Genomic DNA, 25,158 nt, shown 5'->3' with positions numbered 1-25,158 from the left:
AAATAACTGATAATGGATAAATAATATTTACCAAGGAAACACTAGATCAGCAACTGTAAGACCATTCCACGCTGAATGCTTAAAAAACCAGTACTGTCCTCCGCCGTAATTGACAAATATCATGAGGACTATGCAAAGTCTGAAAACAAAGAATTCAACAATTAATAAATTTATGTCTAAAAAAGGGAGGGAACGTTGGGAAATTCACTTCAGGATGAGACTCTGTGCATTTGTAGTATACCTTTAGGGTGTTCATCCCTTAAAATAATAAAAGTGCAATGGCCAGCCAATTACAAGAAAAAAGCCATTGAACATTTAAGCAGAGTTTATATACTAGTCAAGTTTCACTCTGACCAACGCCACAGACGCCAAAGTAGTAACGTTTTTGCTTGCCGCCCAGATGCTTGGGATTCGATTCTCGCTGATGGTCACTTCCTTTTTTTAATATTTAAAAAAATAATTTTTGTTTTTTAAATAAACATACTGTTTACAAACATTATTAATTTAAAAATAAATAATTTTATTTATTTATTTTTTTATTTATTAGAAATATTACTTGAATTTTAAATTACAGTTAGTAATTCAACCTTTCAAATAAAAAAAATATATAACTTTATAAATAGTGCTTATAGTAACTACGAAGATAAGATTTTTTAATTAGTAAAAACAAGAATTTGGATGATAATTTTCATAAAAACACTGGAAAAAAAAAAATGTTTTGGCATCTTGCACAATTAATGAAAGATGATTGTTTACATTTACAACATAGTTAAAGTAGATCTGTTGAAAAACGTGTTTCATTCAAGAATTAACTGGCACTTTTTGTTCAGTGTTTGCAGAGAAATAAGAATGTTCAAACCGTAGAAAAAAAGAGCGGGTGTAACTCAGTACACATGAAGGAAATGAAACTTCTTTGGCAATTCCAACCTCGACTCGTAAGTATATTGTAAGGGGTAATATAGCAGAGAGATAAAGATAGAGATAGAGAGAGAAAGAAGTTAATTTTCTAAATAAACATGAATTCACAAAATTATTTCTTACTTCAAAACAACTGCTCAGGTTATAAATAATTATTTATTAATCAAAAATGATTAATTAACAATAAATATTACTCACTTTTGAAATAATCACACCATAAAATGTTATATTAGATTTTCAGGACCCGTACTACAGCATAAAAACAATTCTAACTACAATTTATACACATACATATTGTAATATTACTTAGTATTACTCAGCAAAAACATTTATACAATTTAATACCACTATAACACAGCCTGGGTTTTATTTGGCTTTCATTTCTTTTTCAAGTATTTAAGAACCCATTTTTTTTGTATTTATTATAAATTTGATTAAAATAGAAATAAATAAATAACATTGAATTAACACAATTATTACTCACTTCAAAATAACAGCTCAGGAATTCAATACATATAGATAGATCAATAAATATTGATTAATCAAAAATAAATATTACTCACTGTTGAATTACACCATAAAGAAAATTTGTTTAGTAAATACTTATCAAAGTTAAGATTGATCATAACAAAATAGTTTTTAGTACGTATAATTTTATATTATATATAGGTTAGATGTGATCGAGCATTCTAACAGAATGATGTAGCTCTCCAAATATCACTTAATCATTTAGTTATAGTGCAACAGATTCTGCCAATAGGCTACATAGACATACTGCAATGCATTCATAGGCATTGATAATGTTCTGCCATCGAATGAATGGACAATGACATGTCCGCCACTCTGCTGCACATAAACCAAACGATACAGTAATTCTTAACATAATAACCTTATTGCTACAAAGTGAGAAGAAGAAGAAAATCCACGCACAGTACATACTTGTTTAAACTTTTTAACTAGCATATTCTTAGTTGGACTTAACATATGTACATGCTCGTGGGCTCATAATTATAATACAGTGTGTAATTTAGTTAATTAAATAAAAATTAGTGACATATTTACCCTGTCAAACTAAAGTGTGAAAAGCATTATACCAGCAAAAACATATATTAAGTTACACAGCTAAAACAATACTAATATTACACTGTTTAACAATACTGATTTACAAAAGTAACTAAATTTGATATGCACTTGAAAGAACATCATTTTCTTTCGAATATGGCCCGTGACACAGTGCACAATAAGCTAAAACTCGGCTGTGTTGCCCTCTGCCCAAACACTCCCTTACTAGACGCCAGCAAGTCAGGGGCAGGCGGGTCCCTACCGCCGCCACCCGCCTATCCCTGCAGCACGGCAGGGTTCAACCTGAGCCGCACGCCGCCACGTGGAGCCCGCCCGAGGGAACAAAGCCTGATGTTCTCTGCACCGTGTCATAAATCATTTACAATAATGTTTCACTAAAAAGTTGCGTTAAAATACGGCCTAGAAATTTTACTCCCATCACGCCCAAAGAAGTTCACTTAAAAAAAAGTGAGCGAGTCTTTCAGTACTCGCCAGTGATGTGTAACATCTAACCTTGGTAACGAGCAAATTCATGTGTTCTCATGTCGTTCATGTTGCAAATTACTTATAATATGAAACTCAGACACAAAATTTAATTTAGAATTCTTAAAAATAATGCAATTAAAATTAAAAAAATGTGACAGACACTGACCACTAGGTCGCTGCGCAATTGACTGTTAACTGTGTTAAAATTTTGAGAGGCATTTTTCTCGGAATTGACTTGCCGGTGCGATTTATTATTTTAAGGGGACGTTATGGTCTAATACACAGAGTTTCATCCCGAAGTGAATTTCCAAATTGTGCCCTTCCCTTGTAAATTTAATAAGTAACTTGTTTTAATAAAAAATATAATGCTAAAAAACTTAAATATTTTATCACTTACTCCTACAGTGTAACATCTTTAAAATACTTTACTTTAAAGCATTTATTTTCAGTTTGCTAAATAATATTTTACAATTAAAAAAAGTCAAATACAAAGTAGTTTCATTACACACACTGTGGTTTTTTTTAAGGTATGTTTTCCAAATAAGTTTTCAATATGTAAGGATTAATAATGCATACCCACGAAACTCATCAAGTGACTTCATTCGTGAATTGTGTTTCCTTGAAGTCATCATTTCAGACCTGACGAGGGTAGGGCCATCTGACGGGCTTGGAGTGCCCAAATCCTGGAATAATATTGTATCAATTTGTATCATTCACGAAAACAAAATTAAATTAAGAATTTTCACTACATCCGGTACCATGCCCATTAATTATAAAAGTTAGAGCTAGGCAGGATAAGGAATTTTGGTTTAGAAGAATTTCGGACAGGAAAAAGAATTTCCAGTGGAAAAGGGACGGGATAGGGAATTATTTGAGGTTGAAAACGTCAAAACTTATCATTCTATTTCAAAGGAAAGATGCCATTTGTTTGTATAGGCAGGTTGATATAATAAGGTAATTTTCAAGAAAAGCAAAATATCACTATATAAGGCTAACCTTATTTAATTTTATGATTAACTGTGAAATTAAAAAAAAAGCTTTATTGGTGAAACAGTCATAGAATTAGCTCATATTTACTTTACCTTAAAAAATTCACTTATTTAATTTATTTATGACTGCTACATTCCCATTCTGCCAAATTACAAATATACTTATTTACAAAAATTACCACAAAATTCTGGGAATTTTTTTAAAGTTTATATTTGTTTATGTTACTTTCAAGGCGCAACGCGCAACATTAATATTTTAGTAGATAAATGAAGCAAATAAGCTACTACTGTGTGAACATGGTGGTAGATTGATTGTAACTAAAACATAGTTACAACTACCGTGTTTACATTTTGGACATAGCACAACCGTTCCTGAGTTTTTGAGCACAACCGTTCCTGAGTTTTTGTTGATGTAGTCCATGACCAATTTTTTTCCTTCAGATACTGGTACGTGATATAAAACAAACAAATAACTGTTTATTACATGTTTAATATATCTAAAATTCATATTTTCCTCATGGATAAGATACGTTGTTACCATTTTGTAACAGTTGTGAAATAACTTAAGAATATTTCGTGAATGTTTCAAGTCCTGATAAATTGCTTGTTTACTATCGTGCCTCTGAATATTTTTTACATCACCGTTAATAGTTTGAGTTTGAACTGCTAAAAATGGTGGATTTTTAAACATGTGAATGTATTGAATCAGGCTAGAGAGCACTGCCTTCTTTGAATATAGATTGTTAACAACAATTTTGGCACATGGACACGTATACTATAGGAATAAAATTGGAAGGCAGAAAAACAAAATTTCCCGCCCGACATTTCTGGGAATAACATGTTGCCTTTTTTCCCTCAGAAAAAACCAGTATCCTGCCCAGCTATAATTAAAGTTCTTTTTGGTTTTAATGACAGTAACTATTTAAGCAGCTGGTCCTCAAGTTCACAAATATATCCTATGCTAGGTATTTGTTTCTTTGAACAGACTACTACTTACATTCTCCAGTTCTGAGAAGGGTACATTCTTCTGCCTCAAGCGCATTAACCACTCCGAGTGGTAAAAGAGCTTGGATAGAACATATATGACTTGGAGCAGAATGATAGTGTTGAACAGAATTACAAGAGCTAAAACAAAAATACAAGTGTAAGACATGAATTATTAATGCAAGTTTCACAATAGTACCGTATTTATCCGCAGAAGAGTCGCTCCTTCGTATGGGATGCACAGTTAATTTTGGGCAAAAAAAATCTAACATTTTCACAGTAAGAGTTTGCCCTGTTTATGGGTCGCAGCACCATATATCCGTCTTGACTAGAGTTCAGTGAATACAAGTAACGTGTTCCTTTTCTCAGCTTAACAGCTCTTCTTTGTCTATTTACAACCCAATCACTTCCCACACATCCTAACAAGACAAAGGAGAGACTGCTACTTTTTATACCCTTGTTTCCCTTTGTATTTTATTTTGTTTTACCCAAGTCATTGCTGTGGAGAGAAGAGGCGGCAAGCTACTCTTTGTCAGTTCTGTCTTAAAAATTGGCATGCAGTTTACCACGAGGCTGGAGGAATATAAAACGTGTTCTTAAAAACACCCGCAATGGCTGCAGTTTTGTCATGGTATGTTCAATTGAAAGCATGGGAAATCACATACATAAACAATGATAGGGCACAGTTGCATCAAGAACATCTGTCAAGATAGACATGTTAATTGGGTGGGTACCGTTCATGAGACATTTACAAAGAAGTGAGGGAGGGAAGACCGTCAAACACTATTATATTGCCTCACGCACAACCCCCTACCCACACACAAAAACACAAACTTGCTCCCTCCCTGAATGGTTTATTTTTACATTTTCCTATCCTCTCCTCGTCATCGCAGCACAGCTTAAGCAGACGCGTCACTTGCCGGCGCCATGACCGGTCCGGCGGCAGACAAGGCACACATACAATAACAGAGCTGTTCACGGAACTTCACGTGACTGCTGAGATATTTTGATTAAACAATTTATACTTACTAGTGGAGTTATATTTATTAAAAACCAAAATAGGTTAGTTATTTACACACATATTCAAGCACACAGTACAATATTATTTTTTTGTAACCCAAATTTCGCAAGCGTCACAGTAAATGTTTTTACACTAAAAATCTGCATAAAATCTGCGACTCATTTGCGGGTAAATACGGTACTCATATTCTTGAATACTTAAGAGATAAATTTATATAATTATAAGTTTTCTTTTAAATTAACCTTACTATTAACATTTTTTTTTTTAATTTATAAGTTAACTAGCACAAAGACATTCTAACCAATGGTAAGCAGTAAAAAAAATTGTAAGAGCTTAACAACAAAAATGATAGAATTTCAGGTGTTTATAATAATAACTATTGGAAATCAAATTACTTTGCATAAATAGTGTTTTCCTATTTTATAATATTTTTGACACGTGTAAAACAATATACTAATGATATTCAATGCCATGATAACTGTGAAAGTGCAGTGTGAGGCTTACACAATATATACGTAACAGTCCATTCAGAAGTCTGAAAACAGGATAAGAACATACCTATTGTAAGTCAATTTAAGTGATATCTGTAACAGCAATCTCAAATGTTTAAAATATCTGGCAATAGCTTATGTAAAATTTTTCAAACAATTAATTAAATTTGAATACTACATGTAAAGGACTGTGCTGATGAATAAGCATTATTTCTTGGATGAAAAACATGATAAATTACAGTATATAAACAAAACCTGGTCACAAACATAAATTATTTATAGTGAAGACAAAACTTAGTTCATTGTACAACATTTAGTACTTGAATTACTTTGGAACTGAACATTACTTTTTGAAGGTAACTATACAAGTATAAATACAACAGGCATTTTTTTATAAAGAAACAAAAAAAAAAATCAAAAAGAACTCGACAGTCTCTGCCCGTCAATCAACATCCTGAATTTTATTGACTAAATAACATATCCCTGTTTCTTAGTCGCCTATTTCGAAACCATAACCATAGTTTGAAAAAGTAACATCAGCTTTACTGAATTCCTTATTTAATGAGGCTTCTAAGTCTTACATATTTGTTACCTTAATGCTGCATTCTGAGATTTTGGTCTTGACAATAACACAATATTTTAATTTGTGTGCATTTGCATGCAGTGTAAATGAATAAGTAGAAACATATCTAAACAAAAAAAGTGACAAAAAAATCCCTTTCAGCTCAGCCTACAGGCGTGGGTAGATTTCGAAGTAATAATTTCTTTCGGAAATTATCTGGAAACTTCTATAAATTTCTAGAAACTTTAAGAACTTAATATACATGACATCCAATATGTTCTCCAATATTCCAAAATGATAGATAAAACATTTTCTCATATTCCATGCAGTGAAAATGTTTCGAAATTTTTTGAACGCAATGTATCCAGTATTGAATGGCTTAGAACTATGCCTACTACAGTAGTTATGAATTTTTTTGACCTTCAAACACTATTTTTTAATCTTTTGCACTAATATGTGGCCGTGTAAAAATTTGCTTTTGACCAAGTTTAAGATAATATTAAGATGGTTTAAAATAAATTAAAACAAATTTGATAATACAGAAATTTTAAATTAATATTTTTTTTTCCCCTGTAATAGTCGATTTAATAAAAAAATGTATCAGCCAATGTTTTAGATAACGTTTAGATTTTCACAATAAAATATAATGGATTTGATACTATACCTGTTAAAAAAGATTATGATTTTTTTTGTCTTTAAACCCTCATTTTCAACTCTTGCAGTAATGACTGGTTAGATAAAAATTTACATAAGACAAACATTTTAGAAAATATTAAGATTAGAAAAGTTGAAAATAAATACAAACAGATTTGATAATATACGTGGTACAGAGATTTTATTTATTTTTATTCCAGACCCTGGTTTGTTCCAACCCCTTGCAGTAATGGTTTGTCTAATCAAAAATTGTTTCAGACCAAAGTTTTAGATAATTTTGAAGATTTACTATTAATTTTTTATAGATTTTATAATTAACCTAAAAATGGAACAATTTTTTTGTTGCTGTTTAATCCCTGTTTATTTCACCCTTAGCAGCAATGGTTGGTTGTAACAAAAATTATTTGTGACAAAAGCTTTAGATAATATTTATAAGTTTTACCACTAATTTAAATGGATTTGATAGTGTGCCCACGACAGAAGTTAAGCAATTAGGTCTTTCAAAACTTGTTTAGCCACTCCTTGCAGTAATGATTGGTTGTATAAAGTTGTAGATAATATTTTAAGGTTTTACAATATATAAGATCAGATTAAACAGCGAACATGTTATGGAAATTATGCATTTTTTTTTTAAAATTCTACCCTTTTTTTTATCCCTTGCAGTTTTGGTTCGTCTTATCAAAAACTGTTTCAGACATAAGTTTAGATAAAAATTATAAGATTTACAAACAATTCAAACAGATTTGATATTGTGCCTACTAATGGGGTGTTGTTTATTGTCCTCCAATCCTGTTTTTTTCTATCCCTTGATGTTATGTTAGTTCGTATAAAAAATTTATTTAAACAAAGTTTTTGGTATTTCTCCTATGAGTTATAATACGTTCAAATGGATGCAATATTAGTTATATTATGGTAGTTATAGCAATTTTTCTGTTTTTCAAAAAACCTTCCCCATTTCCATTCCTTTGGTTGGATTTTGCCCATTAACGAACTCGACGAAGATTTTCCATTAATATATTTTATGCATCAGACTGTGATTTGTGCAGAATCATAGCAGTTATTGTGTCTATAAAAAAATTGATATGTAGATACATAAAATTTTGACGATGGTTTTGGGGTCTATGGACCACGAAACGAAAAACCATATAAAAATTTTCAGGAAGTCACACCATGGTAATTGCTACAATAGGTAGTCTTTCATTGAAATCTACTTAAAAATCACATAACATTTTTGTCAAAGAACCATTACACTGCACAATAAAGAAAACTTACGTAAAAATGGAACCAATGGCACGTTGGTGCCGTAAATCCCAGAGCAGTCGTCTTTTGACACATTCCAACGATAGTGTCCATACTCATTAAACACTTCGTTTCTTTCACTAAAAAAAATTAAACAAAGAATGGTTAAGCTCACAAATTATAGATCATGAACTGAAATCAACTACAGATGTGGAAATAACCAGCAAGACTAAAATAATGACTTTAAATCAAAATTTCATTTATTAATTGTTAGTATGTATTTACACATAGTCATATTCTAACCGGCCAAACAACGTATTCCAGTGCCAGCAGGGTGTTACACACACACAGCATTAGCACTGTGTTTTGGAGATATTGCTGCACTAACTACACTGTTGCTACGAAAAAGCAAGAAAGACTATATTGTGTGAACGCAAGTGTAATAATTCTAATGTGTAAGCTAAAGCCAGCGTCTTCCCGTTGTCTCCTGTATGTGCTTTACAAAGTTCTTGGCTCCAGAGCCAGACGATGATTACATACGCAAAGACCATAAGTCCGTGGTGGCAATGGAATCTGCACTTTTTTTTCCTCTGTAGCTTATTGATCAACAGAACTGAAAGTTACTGCGTACACTGATACCAGTCCCCCTTGAAAAATTTGAAAAAGCCTTAATTTTTCTTAAATTGGTAATGCCTAATAATGATTAATTACATTTTTTTTATAAACTTAAATCACAAGCCCTTGAAGTTTTAATATTTTTTTTTGTGCAGCGGTGCTTTTCCGAGCCCGCTTGAGTGCCTGACGCCTGCTTGAGACACTTGGGTAATGGTTTTTTCTTCTCGGCGCGGTATTTGCAAATGTTTTCAGTTTTTCTAGGGTGGTTGGAGTGACTGCTGCCCGATGCATGGCCAGCTGTGGGCGGTTGTTGCGACACTGCGACCTGGAACCGCCGGGAGGGTTGGCCGGCCTGGTTAGGATCGCTGTGTTGTTGTTTTGCGCAAGCGCGCTCGCCTGTCGCGCAAGTAACAGTGTTACAATCTGGCATGAGGAATGCGAGTCTGGCAATGCGGTGAAGAGGGGATAGCTTCGGTTGGACTTGTGGCTGTGTTGCAACCGCGGCCGGGTTTTGATTTCACGGTGATTGTTTGCGACATGATGACTATGTGTCTTGGAATTAATAAATGGGCCACCCAGGATGGGGCCTGAAGTCTTTTCCTTTTTGTTTTTGGGATCTTCGGAGCCTCCAAGGCTGTTGGGGTGTGTCGCTGTCGAGCTGCCGTTTGAAGAAGATGTAGTAAGTAATGGTGAACTCTTAATTAGTATCACAACTCGGGCCTCTGCACGAGCAATGTAAAGCATGTTTGTGCATTTGGAATCATGTCAGGATAGCATAATTTCTGTTTCATTCCAGGAGTGGAGGTAGTTTGGCATCCCAAAGAGTTACCGTAAATTCCTTTATTTATTTCGTAAGAGCCTGAAGATGGGTGGAGGTATTTGTGAAATTTATTAGTCTAGAATACACAGAAGTTGGGACAAATGGAAATGTGGCGGCGGACATGATGATAACACAAATGGTTTGTTTAACTAGTTTTTGATAGCTAAAACACTAGTAGATCGTTTGAAAGTCAATTCTCATAATAAGAATAGACAGAGTTAAGTTATTGTATTTATTTGTTTTTAGAGAGTATTTATTTTCTCTTTACTGTATGAAGGGTATGTTGACACTTTTATTCATGTGTCCAGTAATAAACCTGAAAAGATGTGGGATGATTAATACTTTTTTTTCAGTCACCAGTCTACAGGAGGTAAGACGATCCAGTACCAGGTCTACCGCTATACAAACCCCCCTTTTTTTTAATGACATTGTGCAATATCTTGACGGAGTCAGAGTGCCTCCGTCACAATATTAACTTCCAACCTCAGTAAGCCATTTGGATTGCTTATTAAGCTTTTGTTTATATATTTAACCCTCCCCCCCCTCACACACAGATTAAGCTTTGCTATGCCCATGTAAAAATTATTACTTAATTCCAAACTTTTTACTCTGCATTTTCATGTTTGTAATCTAAAACTGGACAAAGTCAAATAAGGAAATAAATTTACTAGCAATACTAAAAGGATTCAAATGCAATTTTTTTTTTTTTTTTGAGATTTGTTAAAAACACAAATATTCTTCTGAAAGTTTATTAGGTTATTACTTAACATTTGAAAATCGAACAATAATGCCAAAGCTAATACTCACAAACATTATGAGAGCCATTGGACAGGTACAAACTCACAGAAAATGTTGACCTCACAATTACTTACTTAACATTTTTGAAAATCGAACAATAATGCCAAAGCTAATACTTACTCACAAACATTATGAGAGCCATTGGACAGGTACAAACTCACAGAAAATGTTGATCTCACAATTACTGTTGTAGTTGTGTTTGCTTGCACAATTCCTGAATTGACGTATGGACACTAAAAAAAATACAAATGGATTGGTTGTTAAAAATATTTTTTTAGAGTTACAGAATAAACATTAGGTGCACTGCATAGTCAGAAGCATTAAAAAGTACCAACAAGCACCTTAGATAGGGTTACCACAAACCTCTTTTCTTACATGGATATTTGCACTTTCCGTAGCCTTGTTAACAGTCCGGTCAATTTTTCTAAGAATTCTAAGAAACTAGCACATGTCCTCCTTTTCAAAGAGTAATAAAAAAGTAAACTAGGTCCAAAACAGATTTATATATACTGTGATAGATGTGAGTCATATGCTTTGTTTGTTGATTAAGAACATCACTACAATTTAGTTTGCATGTCACTTGGTTTGTCTTACCTTGCAGTTGTTTCTTCATTCGTATTCAATGTTTATTTTAAATAACAATTTCCTGCACTGAACACTCGAAATAAATACTAAGATATGACTTTATTTCTGGGATAATATGTGAAAAATATTTATGTAAAGTATAAAGTACTCAACATAGCATTTATTACACTATAAAAAAAACTGCCCCTCTCATCTTTTGATACTGTCAGTTGCTTTTAAGTATCCTCTTTTTCTGTGTTACTTACCTAGTAACCCTAATATTAAATCATCACCACTTTTAAATCACTTAAACAATCACATTCATGGTCACTTTATGAAGGTCAATATAGATGACAATGTTGCGCTATGAACTGTTGAAAATTATGTGGTAACTACATTACATGAATTCATGACATCAAATGAGTCTTGTATTAACGCTGATGGAAGTAATTCTAATAAATTCTCGTGACGTGTACTGGTATTTGACAAATGTCTGCAATACAATTTCATAATGTATGATTAAAATTCATAAGTACAATCGACTTCCATCATCCCTAAAAGTTTGTGACAGGCATCAATTAATCTTTCCTTACAAATGGGCTATATTTGTCAGAGTTTTTATTCAAATAAAGGAAACTTAAACATACCTATCTTGATGACTACCAATTTGAATTTTACACTTGTTATAAAATGTTACTAATCTAAAACCAACTTCAATAAAGCTAAGGTGGCAGCACCAAAGTAAATATGAAAATTGGGGGTCATTAAAAACGATTAGGGGTGGTGGAGTGAGAATGGAGCAATGGAAGCATGAATGAATGTTGGGAAACGGCAGTGTCTACCTTGAAAAAACCCACCTGCTCACCGCGATGTCCCCCATGTTTCCCACTTGTTAAAAATTCAAATTTAGTCTTGCCAAAAATTGAATTACAGATCACATTAGTGGGTGGTAAGCAATATTAGTGAGCATTTAAGGGAGATTACTTTTGCAAAGTTACATTTCACAAATTTTCACATTAAATAAAAGTGTTTGTAAGATTAATGTAGGGTTCCCACATTACAGTTTGATACCTAAGTACAATAGCGTAACAGTTATAAAATAAAAAGTTTTCATTAGAAATATTGCTGTAGTGTGATAAGAATATATTAACTAAACAAAGATATGATGTATCAGTAAAACTGTGTTACGATTAAAAATATGCGATTTTTTTGAGATGTAACACAACCAAAACGAGAAACCAAGTTAAGGAAAGCAATTCATTTCATGAGTCAATGACAAAATTTTCAGGTGGAGCTCACTACACAACTTTTTTCCAACAAACACCTTTTCACATTCAGATCCGAGCGCCCACAACTGAAGATCATCACTGGCTTTTGAAACAATGTTCAGGCAAGCCTCGTCCATGTGCAACTGAGGATTGGAAATGTTGCACCTCCCGTCGTGATCCACGACGACAGGAGTGGCCATGCTTCTTCTGCCTGCCATCACAAACTGTGCGGGACCTGCGGAGGAAATACCTGCAGTGAAATAACTGCGTCGTCCTATCCGCCAAGTGTTGGCATTACTCGGTTGAACACACTACAAGTCTGCATATATTTTGAAGGGTAGAAGTTCCATATCACGTATCCAAATTTATCCCTCGATCCTGATGGTGTTATCCTGTATACATCGATCCTGTGGTATACGATGCGTGCTGTTTTAATTTAGTATGTCGAAATATCCTGGACATAAGAAAAAATTATGCTACAAAAATGAATCATTATTGTAAGTTGAATACAATAATAAAATTTTCATAAGACCGAACAATTTGTTTGTATTGCAATATTTGAGTTTGGTTTGTCCAAGATCTTTCTACATATTAAATTTAAACAGCAAGATTCATGCACCATAGGATCAATAATATATACATGATCATGGCATCAGGATCAAGGGATTGACTGGGATACATGACATTGAAAAATTACATTCTGTTGTTATAATCGTTTTAACTTAAAAGCACAGAATGAAATCTGAATGACAAGCACACAGCACAACAATCTTAGGCTGTGTTATAAACTACCTAAGGAATGAAAGTACGCAAATCGCAAGACATCACCAATCCTATAACTTCAAATTGTAAAACAGTAGGAAACAAATATCTACCCTGTGCTTTTCTTTTGATTACTTATATTTATTATGAAAACAAAAGGTATTTTTAAATTATTTTATTTAAAAGTGTTATTTTCTTTCACTGTATGAAAGTTTATTGTGATGAAAACATTATATATGTAATAAAAATAACATTATGCTCTTCTATGCACACAACATGTGTCTTAAAAGGTTCTCAGAAAAATTTCTTCAAATATAGTCAGTGAAAAGGCTAGCTAAAATGGAAGAAACTTGGAAGATAAACAATACTTGCGTTAATTAATTGTACCGGTCAAATTCTTGTATAGCAGCTTTTCCATAAATAAAATAATAAAATTCGGGAAATACTTTCTTCAAACACTTAAGACATTTCTCTATCTACCCTGAAGACAGCGTTTCTAAATTCAGACTGGTTTCTGAAAAATCACTGTTCATAGGTTACATTACAATACCTGTGCAATGATGGGGTCGTTGTCATTTTTTTGCTTTCCCGTGTTTGTACGTGTGTTTATGTTTTGGAGTATTTAAGTAAAATATTGAGGATTGTCAATTAGGTTAGGCTAGCTACATTAAAAATACTTCAAAAATATGTTAAATGGTTAGTTAGATTAGTATAGCTACTTTAAAAATACTGTCAAATATTTTTAACAGGTGCTTAGAAATTACCAATTTAAGATGTAGCTATCCTGACCTAACCAACCGTTCACACGAGTTCACAGTATTTTTAGTGTAGTTATACTAACTAATCAACTTTCCACACTTTTTTTTAAAGTATTTTAAATGTAGCTCAATTATTCTATAATTTCTCCGCCACATAAGTCTATGATAAGACGACATGGACATCTTTCATGCACTGTTTTAACCTGTAATATATGCTACTGAAATTGCTCCAGTAGCAGCGAACTGTGGTAATCTTCAATAACTTTGGAACTATTCAGGACTTGGGATGGACTTATGTGAACTGGTTGCTACACAACATTGCAATTCCTAAGCGACCCTCAAAATTTTTTACAGTATTTTTAATGTAGGTATACTGACCTAACCAACCATTCACTATATTCTGAAGTATTTTTAATGGAGCTAACCTAAACGACCATTCTCATGCTGTAACAAATTTGTTAATATTTATACCAAACATGCACAAAAGCAGTCTCGGTTTGTTAGGTTTGCCAATCTCTATGTATAAGACGTCAAAAAAATGGCGACTTAATCAATGCATAGATATTGTAATGTAAATTATAAACTGTGATTTCTAGGAAACCAGTAGGAAGCTGTTCAGGGGTAAACACAGGAACGATTCTAGTTTTCGAAAAAAGTATTTTCTGAATTTTATTATTAGTTTACAGAACAGCTGCGACGTAAGAAAATTACCCATGTAAACTTCTTGAAAAGATCAGAATGCGCCTCGATATTATACTTATTAATAAAATAACGAACTGAATAAATCTATTTTACTCTTTTTTTTTAGTGGCATCCCTACAGTAGGCAATTACCCAAGTCAACTGTTAGTAATAAATAACGGCATATACATAAACATTCCGGTAAGATCCACTCATTACTGGAGATTTCTATTTGACAGTATAGATACCCCAAAAAAAAAAAGTGCTCGTAATTCAAGTTAACCTTACTATTATTTTACCTTTGAGAAGTGAAAGATAACAATACTTCACACTAAAACATACTGCAGCCAAGGCATTAGCGATGTAAGCAAAACAATTTATATAATACGCAATAATTAATGCGATACCTGTGGCAGCAACATAAACACTGCCATTTGCATAGAATGTACGATACACCGTCAATGCCATTAGGTTAGAGTATTTTTTTTTAAATTTGAAAGGAACAATGCCAGTTATTCCATAAAATCATGTATGAGATTACGCTTTGAACCATAACTGTGAAAATATCGTTATCAGTTACAGACAAAAAACAAACAAACATAAAATTATCTCCTACCAATCACATGGAATGTTATGCACGTTAAATTAGACATTTTTGCTGTGTTCCGATTTCCTTTGATAGATACTCCAAATATGTGGTTATAACATAAATACCATATACATTTTATTCTTTTCTTTCTTTTCAACTAGTGTTTATTTGCATTCGCGAGAAATGGTTAAATTAAAGTTGACGTCGACCCAAGTGTCTCCCCGGCTCCTTCAGGCCGTTATGCCTCGCCAGCGCCATCTCTTGCGTGTGTTGTGCGACGCAAGTGAGAGTGACGTGCGACGTTTTGTTTCCATACAGGATTTGACATATTATTTAATTGTAAATATATTTTTGTTTTACGTTTTTGAATATATTTTGCTTATATTTTATTATAATTAATTTTGTATTGAAGGGTTATGTATTTGTATAAGTTTTAATTGTTCACCGGGCGCCAAGGCCCGGAGTTTCAGCTTGACTGAATCACGTGAGTCGCCACAGGAAACACCGGCACGGCGGCACGGGGAATGCGAACTGCAGAAGGACAGTACCGAAGTGCGGGGAAGAGACGCATGGACCGTTAGGCCCCGGACAGCTGTCACATCGACAACAGAGGGCCCGGACAACTCAGCACAACCGGATGGGCGGAAGCAGCGGGACAGGACTACGTTGGTGCGGACCAATCAGCATGAGAGATCGCCGACGGAGGACCTGGACACCACCACGAGATTCTCCGAGGAGACGACGCCGATCATCACACCCAGAGCTACCAGCACACCGAGGGCACCAGCCGTCAACACCGGACCAGCTGATGTTGCCGACGAGCAGCCTGGTCAACCGGACATCCCGGCTGTTCCTGGCAGACGTGGGGCCGCGTCTCCGCGTCTCGGACCGCTGGGGGACGACGCAGCCGAGCTCCTCTGGGTGCCAGTCCACCTGAACGGGTGCCCTGTTCGAGCCCTGGTGGACACGGCAGCCAGCCAGACATTTGTTGCCGCTCACCTGGTGCCTGAGGGGGACGTGGAGCCGTACGAGGGGAACATCCAGCTGGCAACACAGGGAATTTGCGCACCCACGTCTGGGTGCGCCAAGGTAATCATCGGTGTTCGTGATAAATTGAGTCAGACAACAGCCTTGGTGATTCCGGGACTGAGAGAGGACCTGATACTCTGCCTACCTTGGTTGATACAGGAAGACGCGGCAAAAGGCTTCAGCGAAGGTAAGGTGCATGTGGGTCGGCAGAGCAGGCGTACTCTGTACCGGATCGGCTTACGAGCTCCACCCCAGTCCTCCCCGCCCATTAGTCTAGGGGACATTCGCAATAGCATGCCTCCAGAGTTTGTGTCGTTGTTTGAGGACGTGCTCGCGCAGCAACCACGGGTGTTTGCGGCAACGGACATGCTGCGCTGCACCACCTATGCCGAACACACTATACCCACCAGGCCCCACACACCCATCTTCGTGAAGCCACATGACACTGAGCACGGGGCACGGCAGGTAATTGTTGAGGAACAGATTAGTGAAATGTTAAGGAACGGAGTAGTCGAACCCAGTGACTCACCCTACAACAGTCGGGTAGTGTTGGCAAAGAAAAAAGATGGGACCCTGAGGTTTTGTGTGAACTTTAAACCGGTGAACTCGGTCACAATTCCCGCCCCACCACCCTTGATAAACATCACAGACGCTTTGGCCGGCCTGGGCAAGGCCAAGATTTTCTCCTCCTTAGATCTGAAGTTCGGGTACTGGCAGATGCCGGTGTGCCAGGAGGATCGACCAAAGACTGCCTTCACCGCCCCCGATGGCCGCAGATTTCAATTCTGCGCCATGCCGTTCGGGCTGATAGATGCCCCCGTGACGTTCCAGACGATGATGGTCAGAGTCCTTGACGGGTATGTGGGAAAGTTTGTGACTGCCTACTTGGACGATGTCATCATCTGGTCGGACATGTGGGAGGACCATGCGCAACACCTCGCCATGGTTCTCGAGCGGCTGGCCAGACATGGTCTGACCTGCGCGCCAAAGAAATGCCACATCGGGCCGGAGGAAATTCAGTTCCTTGGCCACATCGTTGACGGGACGGGTGCCGCCCTCTCCCTGAGCACCTAGATCTCATCGAGGCCAAGCCAGTACCCCGGACGAGGATGCAGTTTCAGCGATTGATGGGGCTCCTAAATTGGCTCAGGACATTTATTCCAGATTTTTCCACAGTAACTGCACCGCTGACTGATCTCTTGTCCCCAAAACTAAGTACCGTTGGACAGAAGCTGCGGACCAGGTGCTGACTGCTGTCAAGGCCCTGTTTAGTGAGTGTCATATGCTGGCCAGGCTGAGGCCAGAGGAGCCCCTGTACCTCCAGACAGATGCTAGCCAGGTGGGCATGGGGGCTGTGCTCTACCAGCTTGGGCCCGAGGGCGAGCGGCGGGTCCTGGAGTATGCAAGCGCTAAGTTCGGGCCTGCTGCTCGCAAGTATGATGTCAACGAACAGGAGTGTCTGGCAGTGGTGTGGGCGGTAGGCAGGTACCATCACCACTTAGAGGGGAGGTCGTTTGTGCTTCGTACGGACAATCAATGCCTAAAATGGTTGAACTCGATGCGAGGAAGTCTAAATTCACCCGCTGGGCCATGACACTTAAAAACTTCGATTTTCAGGTCGAACATGTGCCAGGGAATACAAATCAATTGGCAGACGAGTTGTCCAGGCATCCTGATCCAGCCATGATGTTCGAGGACGTGGGCAGCTGGGATGACTTGGTGCCACACCAAGGGGATATCTCGTCCATGACCAAGGGGCCGTCACCCGCAGCCCTTTACCTGACCATGCAGGCCGCCCCTAACTCTGACTCGGGCTATGTAAATACACTCTCAGACTTGGTACAGGCAGTGCAGCAGGCGCAACTGGGAGACGCGGCGACCGTGGCGCAGATGGAGGAATGCCGTGCAGGAGACCTACCTTTCAGGCGCTGCAGAGGGGGAGTACTGCAGGTCCGAGTCCCGGGGGACATGGAGTCCTGGAGTATCTACGTGTCGGAGGGGGCGCGGATGGCAGTCATGTAATTCTTCCATGACCACTCTCTTGCAGGACACCCAGGAGCGGAGCAGACGCTGAGAGCCGCGAGAAAGACATTCTGTTGGCCGGGCATCACAAGGGATGTCCGGGATTATGCCCGCCGTTGTCCACTCTGTCAGCATAGGAAGGTGCGGAGATCAGACGGAGAGGAACAGCAACGGCCCCGTTGGCCCCAGTAGCCTTTCCACACTGTGGCATTAGACATAATGGGGCCATATCCACGTAGCAAAAAAGGGAAGCGGTTCTTGGTCGTGGTAACAGATCTGTTCACAAGGTGGGTTGAGGCATACCAAGTGTCCAATGTACCTTCAGGAACTGTGGTGGCACTGTTGGAAAGGGAGGTGTTCCCGCGTTTCGGTTACCCAGCAGTGCTACTGAGTGACAATGGCGGGCAGTTCAAGGGAGCCAGGTGGAAGACAGCTTGCCGGAAGTGGGTTGTTGAACATCATACGACCCCCACTTACCACCCACGGGCCAACCCAACTGAGTGGCGGAACCAGGAGATCAAGGCTCAGCTTCGCCTCCGGTTGGGAGAGGACCATTCAAAATGGGACGTACACATTCCTAATCTATTGTATTGCCTGCGGCGGCAGACGAGCACCGTCACTGGCTACTCCTCCGCGGAGCTGCTGCAGGGACAAAAGTTGGCCTTCCCGGGAGAGTGCTGCGTGGCTGCGGCGGCAACAGAGGGGTGATGGGGGGAGAACCCCCACGTCGAACTCTCTGAAATGAGAGAGCAGGCACGTCAATGGCAGGATCAGTACCTTCAGCATAACACTCCACTGACAAATCACCCTCCCAAACCTCTTGAGCCAGGCGACCTGGTGTACGTCCGACAGCACCATCTGTCGTCGAGCGCCAACAAGTTCAGCGCGGGGCTGGCCCCGAAGCGAGACATCATATCACATCCAGACACCTAGTGGACGGCCATCTAAAATACACCGCAACGACCTGAGATGGGTTAACGACGAAGACAGGGAGGACAGGACGGGTCCCTGTCAGACAACGCGAGGGGACGCAACACATGACACCGGCCGCGCGAGGGGCGTTCCTCACGGGCTGCGGGACAAGCGGGACGCTGAAGACAGACGAGAAGAGCGGGCGAATAACCCGGTGGAAGGACAGGGCATGAGACAAAACGGCGAGGGGAGGCATGACCAGCCGCAGGCGGTGGAGCAGGCAGGACATGGTGAGCGGGAGAGGCAGTAGGACCCGGCCATCGATGTGTTCGAGTGGTCAACGGAGGACAGCTAGACAGACGTGACTCTTCCCGGTTTGATTGAAGAACCTGAGGAGGGGCAGACGCAGGAGCCCCCGACAGATGGACAAGTGCTGACGGACGACAGTCCACGGGTCACAACCAGGACGGTTGTCTGGTTTGAGAGTCTGGCCGGGAGACACCAGGAGCCTCAGAGGCTTGGGGAGCCACTGTGGCCATTAGACATTAGCCTAACTGAGTCTGACTTTTCGGTCCGGATCACGGAGCCCGAGACGGACGATGACGAGGAGGAAGATGATGGAAACGATTCGCCGCCCCTGCCGACAGACGAGGCACGTACAGACGGGTCTGCCGACATGACGGAGGCGGAGACGTCATCAGACGAGGAGCTGGAACCGTTCGTGGGGGATGTTTCTACCCCACCCTCACCCAACACATTTTCTAACACGTCACGTGCCAAACTGACACGTCCCACAAGGACACAACGGGCACCAGGGTATTTGCGAGACTTCGTGTGCTCGCAGATGGGTACAGTCAGTCCTGTCTTGCCATCGGAGCCCCGAGATAGTGTCATGAGCCTATTGCCTTATTTTGTCACTAAGGGGGTATATAATTCACGACCCACGGTACCAGACGTCGTCCCCACCACCACACAGAGTGCTACGCAGTGTGCGGTTATGAAAACTCGTGGATAAATGAGAGGCGTTGGCGGACATAATGGCCTCGTTGCAGGGTGGGCATTTGACGTCGACCCAAGTGTCTCTCCGGCTCCTTCAGGCCGTTATGCCTCGCCAGCGCCATCTCTTGCGTGTGTTGTGCGACGCAAGTGAGAGTGACGTGCGACGTTTTGTTTCCATACAGGATTTGACATATTATTTAATTGTAAATATATTTTTGTTTTACGTTTTTTGTATATATTTTGCTTATATTTTATTATAATTAATTTTGTATTGAAGGGTTATGTATTTGTATAAGTTTTAATTGTTCACCGGGCGCCAAGGCCGTGGCTTCCGCCTGTGACCAATCAGCGTGTTCCGCGGGCTCGCGGAGAAGGGGGGAGATGCAGGCGCTCAGGCGCGGCAGGGGAGTGGGAGGGCAGTCGTGGACCCGGCACGAGAGGCGACGGACGTGTTAGTGATGTCACTCCGGGATGGTGAGATTGAGCAGGAGCCTGCAGCCCTCGGTGGGGTATTTCCAGGGAATTCCGCAAACCGTGAATCAGTACCGCCGTTCGAGAGCTGTGTATGCGGAGATGAGAAGGTAGACGATGGTACAGCCAGTTACGTGACGGAGTACTGTAACAGGTGATGTAATGTACCGTGTGATGTGCTAATAAATCTAGTTATATTTACGTGTTCTTTTAATCGTTACGGCATCCTGGGTGGCCAAAACAGGCAGTGGAGACGGCGTCAACTTAAATAAATAAAAATTAGGCTTTACCAAAACCCCTAAAATCACAGGTTTGCAGGACTGTGTGAAATTTTTTTTATTTATTTACAATTTATAAATTTATAAACAATAAATTAAGTAATACATGTCAAACTTTACACTCAAACTATTAATTTCAAATTACATAAAACACAATTACACACTCTAAGTTCATTCTAGGGTTGAACATAAAATAAAAAAAATTAGGTAAATAAACATTAAACTAATGCTTATTAAATTTATAAAACATTTTGTAAACAAATGCCATCACCCACAGTTTGGGTGTTAAATCCTGGGATGAGCCTAATGATGTTACTGGTGCTGAATTGCAGAAATTGTCCAGGAGGGCGCCAGGCTATCTCGAAGTCTATCTGAATGCTGCATTTGTAAATCGACAGGCCCAAATGGTTACTAGGCTTGAAGCCTGAGAATATAACAAAGTATAGTTGCACAGTCCCTAGCCAGCATACTGTGCTGATTCCTAAACTATTGTAGTTTGTACTATAAATGAATCCGACTCAAGCGAAAAGGCTGCACTGTTAACCCTTTAGACACATTATATGCTATAATAATTGCTGATCATAATGACAGTCTTTATAAGGGTCCGATTGGAGGCATCTAATCTTATAAGTTTATCGGTAACTGTGGATAGAGTTCGTACTCTTGGCTCTAACTGTAAGAACTGCTGGGCTGGCTTAAGGGTCTTGCGTCCCATAGGGTTCCCGTCGACCTTATGGGATAAAGAGTGGATCTATGACATGTCGGAGCTGTAGTATCTGAGTGATCCTCTCAGCAGGAACCAAAAAGGGTGTGTGATGCGAATATATAGCCTCTCCCGCTTACACCAACCCATAGCCTTCTCGTGGTGCCAGTGTTTAAACAAATATGGGAAATGCCGGGGGTGCCCACTCCTCTGACTTCCTCGGTATGTCGGAATGGGAATTCTGGTGGATTAGTAAGCTGTGGGTAGGTGACTACGCCTTGCTCCTGCAGAAAGTCCACTGGGGGTTTTTGGACCCCCAAACCCTCGGTGGTGTCTCAAAACATCGGATTCAACGTGAAGAATCCATGATGCATATGGAATAGCGAAGGGCGGTTCCACGGCAGGGGTTCGCTCCCGGTCCGGGCACCCGGGCCCTGGCAAGGCTGCAACCTTTGGGCGGTGGATCGTCTAAGGGGCGGTAATTAAGGAAATCTATGGTTTGGTGTTACCTTACCTACCCGGGCTCTGGCACAGCTGTAACCTCCGGGCGGGAGATATGCTGATATTCAAGTACCCAAGGACATCCATGTCCTGATTCGGGGGTGCTCTGCCACCGTGAGGCTGCCCGGGAAAGCACTATACCTGAAGATGAAGGGTGCCATGGAACTGATCCTTTACTGTGATAGTTCCCTGCTGAGATTTCCTCTAATGGCTCAGGATCAGGATTGGAGTAGGAAACGTGGTGGTAGTGGTCCTCCTATGCTTGGAGAACACTCTGAGGGGTCCCCGCCCTGCTGACGAGTGGAAGTGTTGAGCTACTTAAGCTCGGGTACTAGCCTGCTGAGCTAGTAGAGGTTGGATAGGCCTCAGCTGGATCATGAGTAACTGGGTGACCGAGGGGTCCCAGGGATGTGAGAGGTATGGTTCCGTATCGGTGCTACTCAGATACCACAGAGGGGGCTGGCTCTGTAGGTGGTCTGGGGGTTTAACGGCGGAGCTGGGGGCAGGTCGGCGGGGCCGAAGTTGGGATGGGTCTCCTCAACCTCTCGACCTAGCCGTGCGCTCTCCAGTAACATGCTGCGATTGTAAATGGCGAATCTATTTCCCGGTTCTTTGTACCCATGTTAGGCACTGGTAACAGTGTCTGGCATGTAAAAGACCCATCTTTCTCCTAACCAGGACCATGCCCTAATGGGATTACATGCCTGGGGGAGTATCGATGATTATTTTGAGGTGTGAACCTAATGTACATGTCAGAACTGCTGGTAGTGGTGGATATCCTCTGGATCATGAGCAACTGGGTGACCGAGGGGTCCCAGGGATGTGATAGGCATGGGCCTGTATCGGTACTCCCTGGAACCATAGTGGGGGCCAGCACTGTTGGTAACCTGGGGTAAACGGTGGGCTAATGCGAGTTCGGTGGGGCTGAAGTTGGGATGGGTCTCCTCCACTTATTCCCTAATCGGATTATGCCCTAACTGGTTCAGTTGCAATGGGAGTCTGTGCTTAAAGGCTGTAGATTGTTTGTATATACTGTCAGAACTGCGAATCTACGTTAAGTAATTAAATAAAACAAGTCGGCCAGTCTCGTAAATTAATAACATCGTGGCAGAGACCACATGGCGAAGTGAAACTGAAGATGCTCGGGTTAGGCCATGAAAAAAAAAAAAAAAACTGGATGCATGGCGTGTAATTAATAAAGGTTTGGGTGCATTGAATTATAAATACCAGAAAGAAGCTGTCGGAAATCAAAGTTGTAGGCTCCTCATGGAACGGAGTGTCAGTCCCGGGCCGCGGTCTGACGAAGATTGCAGGAATAAAAGGTGCTAGGTATGAGATAGCATCACATTGCACTAAAATGCACAAAAATTAGAAACACACACACATATATATGATATTATATGCCACACTTGTCTTAATAAAAACTTAGTTAATTTACAGCTTTGCTAAGGAAGAAAGATTCAGTAAATACCGACAACTGGCTGGATCTCAATACCACATTAAGATCCACCAAGTACCTATTTGAGTTTGGAAAAAAAAACTACAATTTTCTAATTTCATGCAGTTTTCATTAAACTCAGGAAGAAAAGGAATAATTCTTTCGATGATGAAACTATGTGGGATACTTTTAACGATCCAAATGATAAATGTGTGGTGCCAGACAATGATTTCATTATAAGTATAACTGTAACAGAAACAGACATAGGAGGTATCGAAACATATCTTCAGTGATAAAATATTTGGCTGGGTATAGCGCGCATGCTGTGTCAAGAAGGCTTAAATGTGATTGTTTCAAGGAATAGCTGACACTTGATAGGTTAATGGGATACGAAAACTGCTATAGCCTCATTAAAAACTTAGACAGAGGCGGACTTTTGTATCTACAAGAAATTGTTGTAAATCTAGTTGTCTACAATTATATTATTGTCAACAAACTTGTAGGTTCAGGACACCAAAAACAGTTTTTAGCTTGCACTAATCAAAAGAGAGTTGTTACAAGTCCAACTGTAAGTGAATTTTACCAAGATGTCTTCCTTAATTGGGAAAAGTGTACGAATAATCATTTGGCCGATGATATTGTCAAAATGATAGTGTGGGCTTCCACAAACACAGTCTTGAAAAAAATATTGCAAGAAGAGGATAGATGCAAGTGGCAAAGCAGGTGAAGGTGGAAAGAAGAGAAAGTTGTTAATGTTAAAGAAATAAACAAACATTTTAACAAAAAAAAACCGACTTCAAAATAAACAATTCCAACACAAAATAATATGCACTAAAAAGTAAAAAAATAATTATGTATTCTTCTACAACTTAATAATCAAATTACTTTTTCTACTCATCAATATGTATGTACGATCTATGTGTTTACCACGCAAGAAGGTAGTTAATTTGTTTCCTTGGCTGACACCGACTCCAAAAATAACAATAATTGTAACTACATTATATTATCGTAATAATTTGATTGACTTTTAAGTAGTCTAATATTTTTCATTTCATTTTACTTAGGAGAACTCTATAAAACATTTTGATCATTGTTTGTTATTCATAGGTATGTGTTGAGTTATATTTGAAGTGGGTTGGTACCTACCTACCTTCTTGCGTGGTAAACACATAGATCGTACATACATATTGATGAGTAGAAAAAGTAATTTGATTATTAAGTTGTAGAAGAATACACAATTATTTTTTTACTTTTTAGTGCATATTATTTTGTGTTGGAATTGTTTATTTTGAAGTCGGTTTTTTTGTTAAAATGTTTGTTTATTTTTTTCATTTTTAGGGACTCTGAAGTATTTTTTATTTTATACTTTTTAATTTAAGTTCGTAAATATAAATACAGGTATGAAATGTTTTTTAAACTACCTCTTGAAGTCACGTTTAACCAAATTAAATGAAATTAAAATAACAAACTTAAAAAAAAATGTTGCTATTGCTAATTAGCGCCATGGCAGGCTCCTAAGAATTGAAGAGTTCCGTTACTTTGTCA

The 25,158-nt window shown here is 39.1% G+C and overlaps 1 protein-coding gene across 3 annotated transcripts in view; it reads right to left on the bottom strand.

Annotated features, from left to right (window-relative positions):
* Positions 1-15,134, bottom strand: part of LOC134528063 (heparan-alpha-glucosaminide N-acetyltransferase-like) — a 42,115-nt gene extending 26,981 nt beyond the window's left edge. Inside the window, exons 1-7 of one of the 3 annotated variants that reach the window (XM_063361280.1) lie at positions 14,971-15,134; positions 12,528-12,706; positions 10,645-10,872; positions 8,440-8,546; positions 4,453-4,580; positions 3,043-3,149; positions 32-139 (exon numbers count right to left, since the gene is read on the bottom strand). In XM_063361280.1, coding sequence (XP_063217350.1) covers positions 32-139; positions 3,043-3,149; positions 4,453-4,497 — 260 coding nt within the window. In that variant the 5' untranslated portion in view covers positions 4,498-4,580; positions 8,440-8,546; positions 10,645-10,872; positions 12,528-12,706; positions 14,971-15,134. Of the gene's footprint in view, positions 1-31; positions 140-3,042; positions 3,150-4,452; positions 4,581-8,439; positions 8,547-10,644; positions 10,873-12,527; positions 12,707-13,783; positions 14,944-14,970 lie in introns of those variants that run through there. The other 2 variants (XM_063361282.1, XM_063361281.1) reach the window with 2 other exon arrangements.
* Between the last annotated feature and the right edge of the window lie 10,024 nt (positions 15,135-25,158).

The sequence above is a fragment of the Bacillus rossius genome, chromosome 1 (genome assembly GCF_032445375.1).
Source record: "Bacillus rossius redtenbacheri isolate Brsri chromosome 1, Brsri_v3, whole genome shotgun sequence".
NCBI classification, from domain to species: Eukaryota; Metazoa; Arthropoda; class Insecta; order Phasmatodea; family Bacillidae; genus Bacillus; species Bacillus rossius.
The sequence above is the reverse complement of the archived record's forward strand: the minus strand, read 5'-3'. Positions and strand labels throughout refer to the sequence as shown.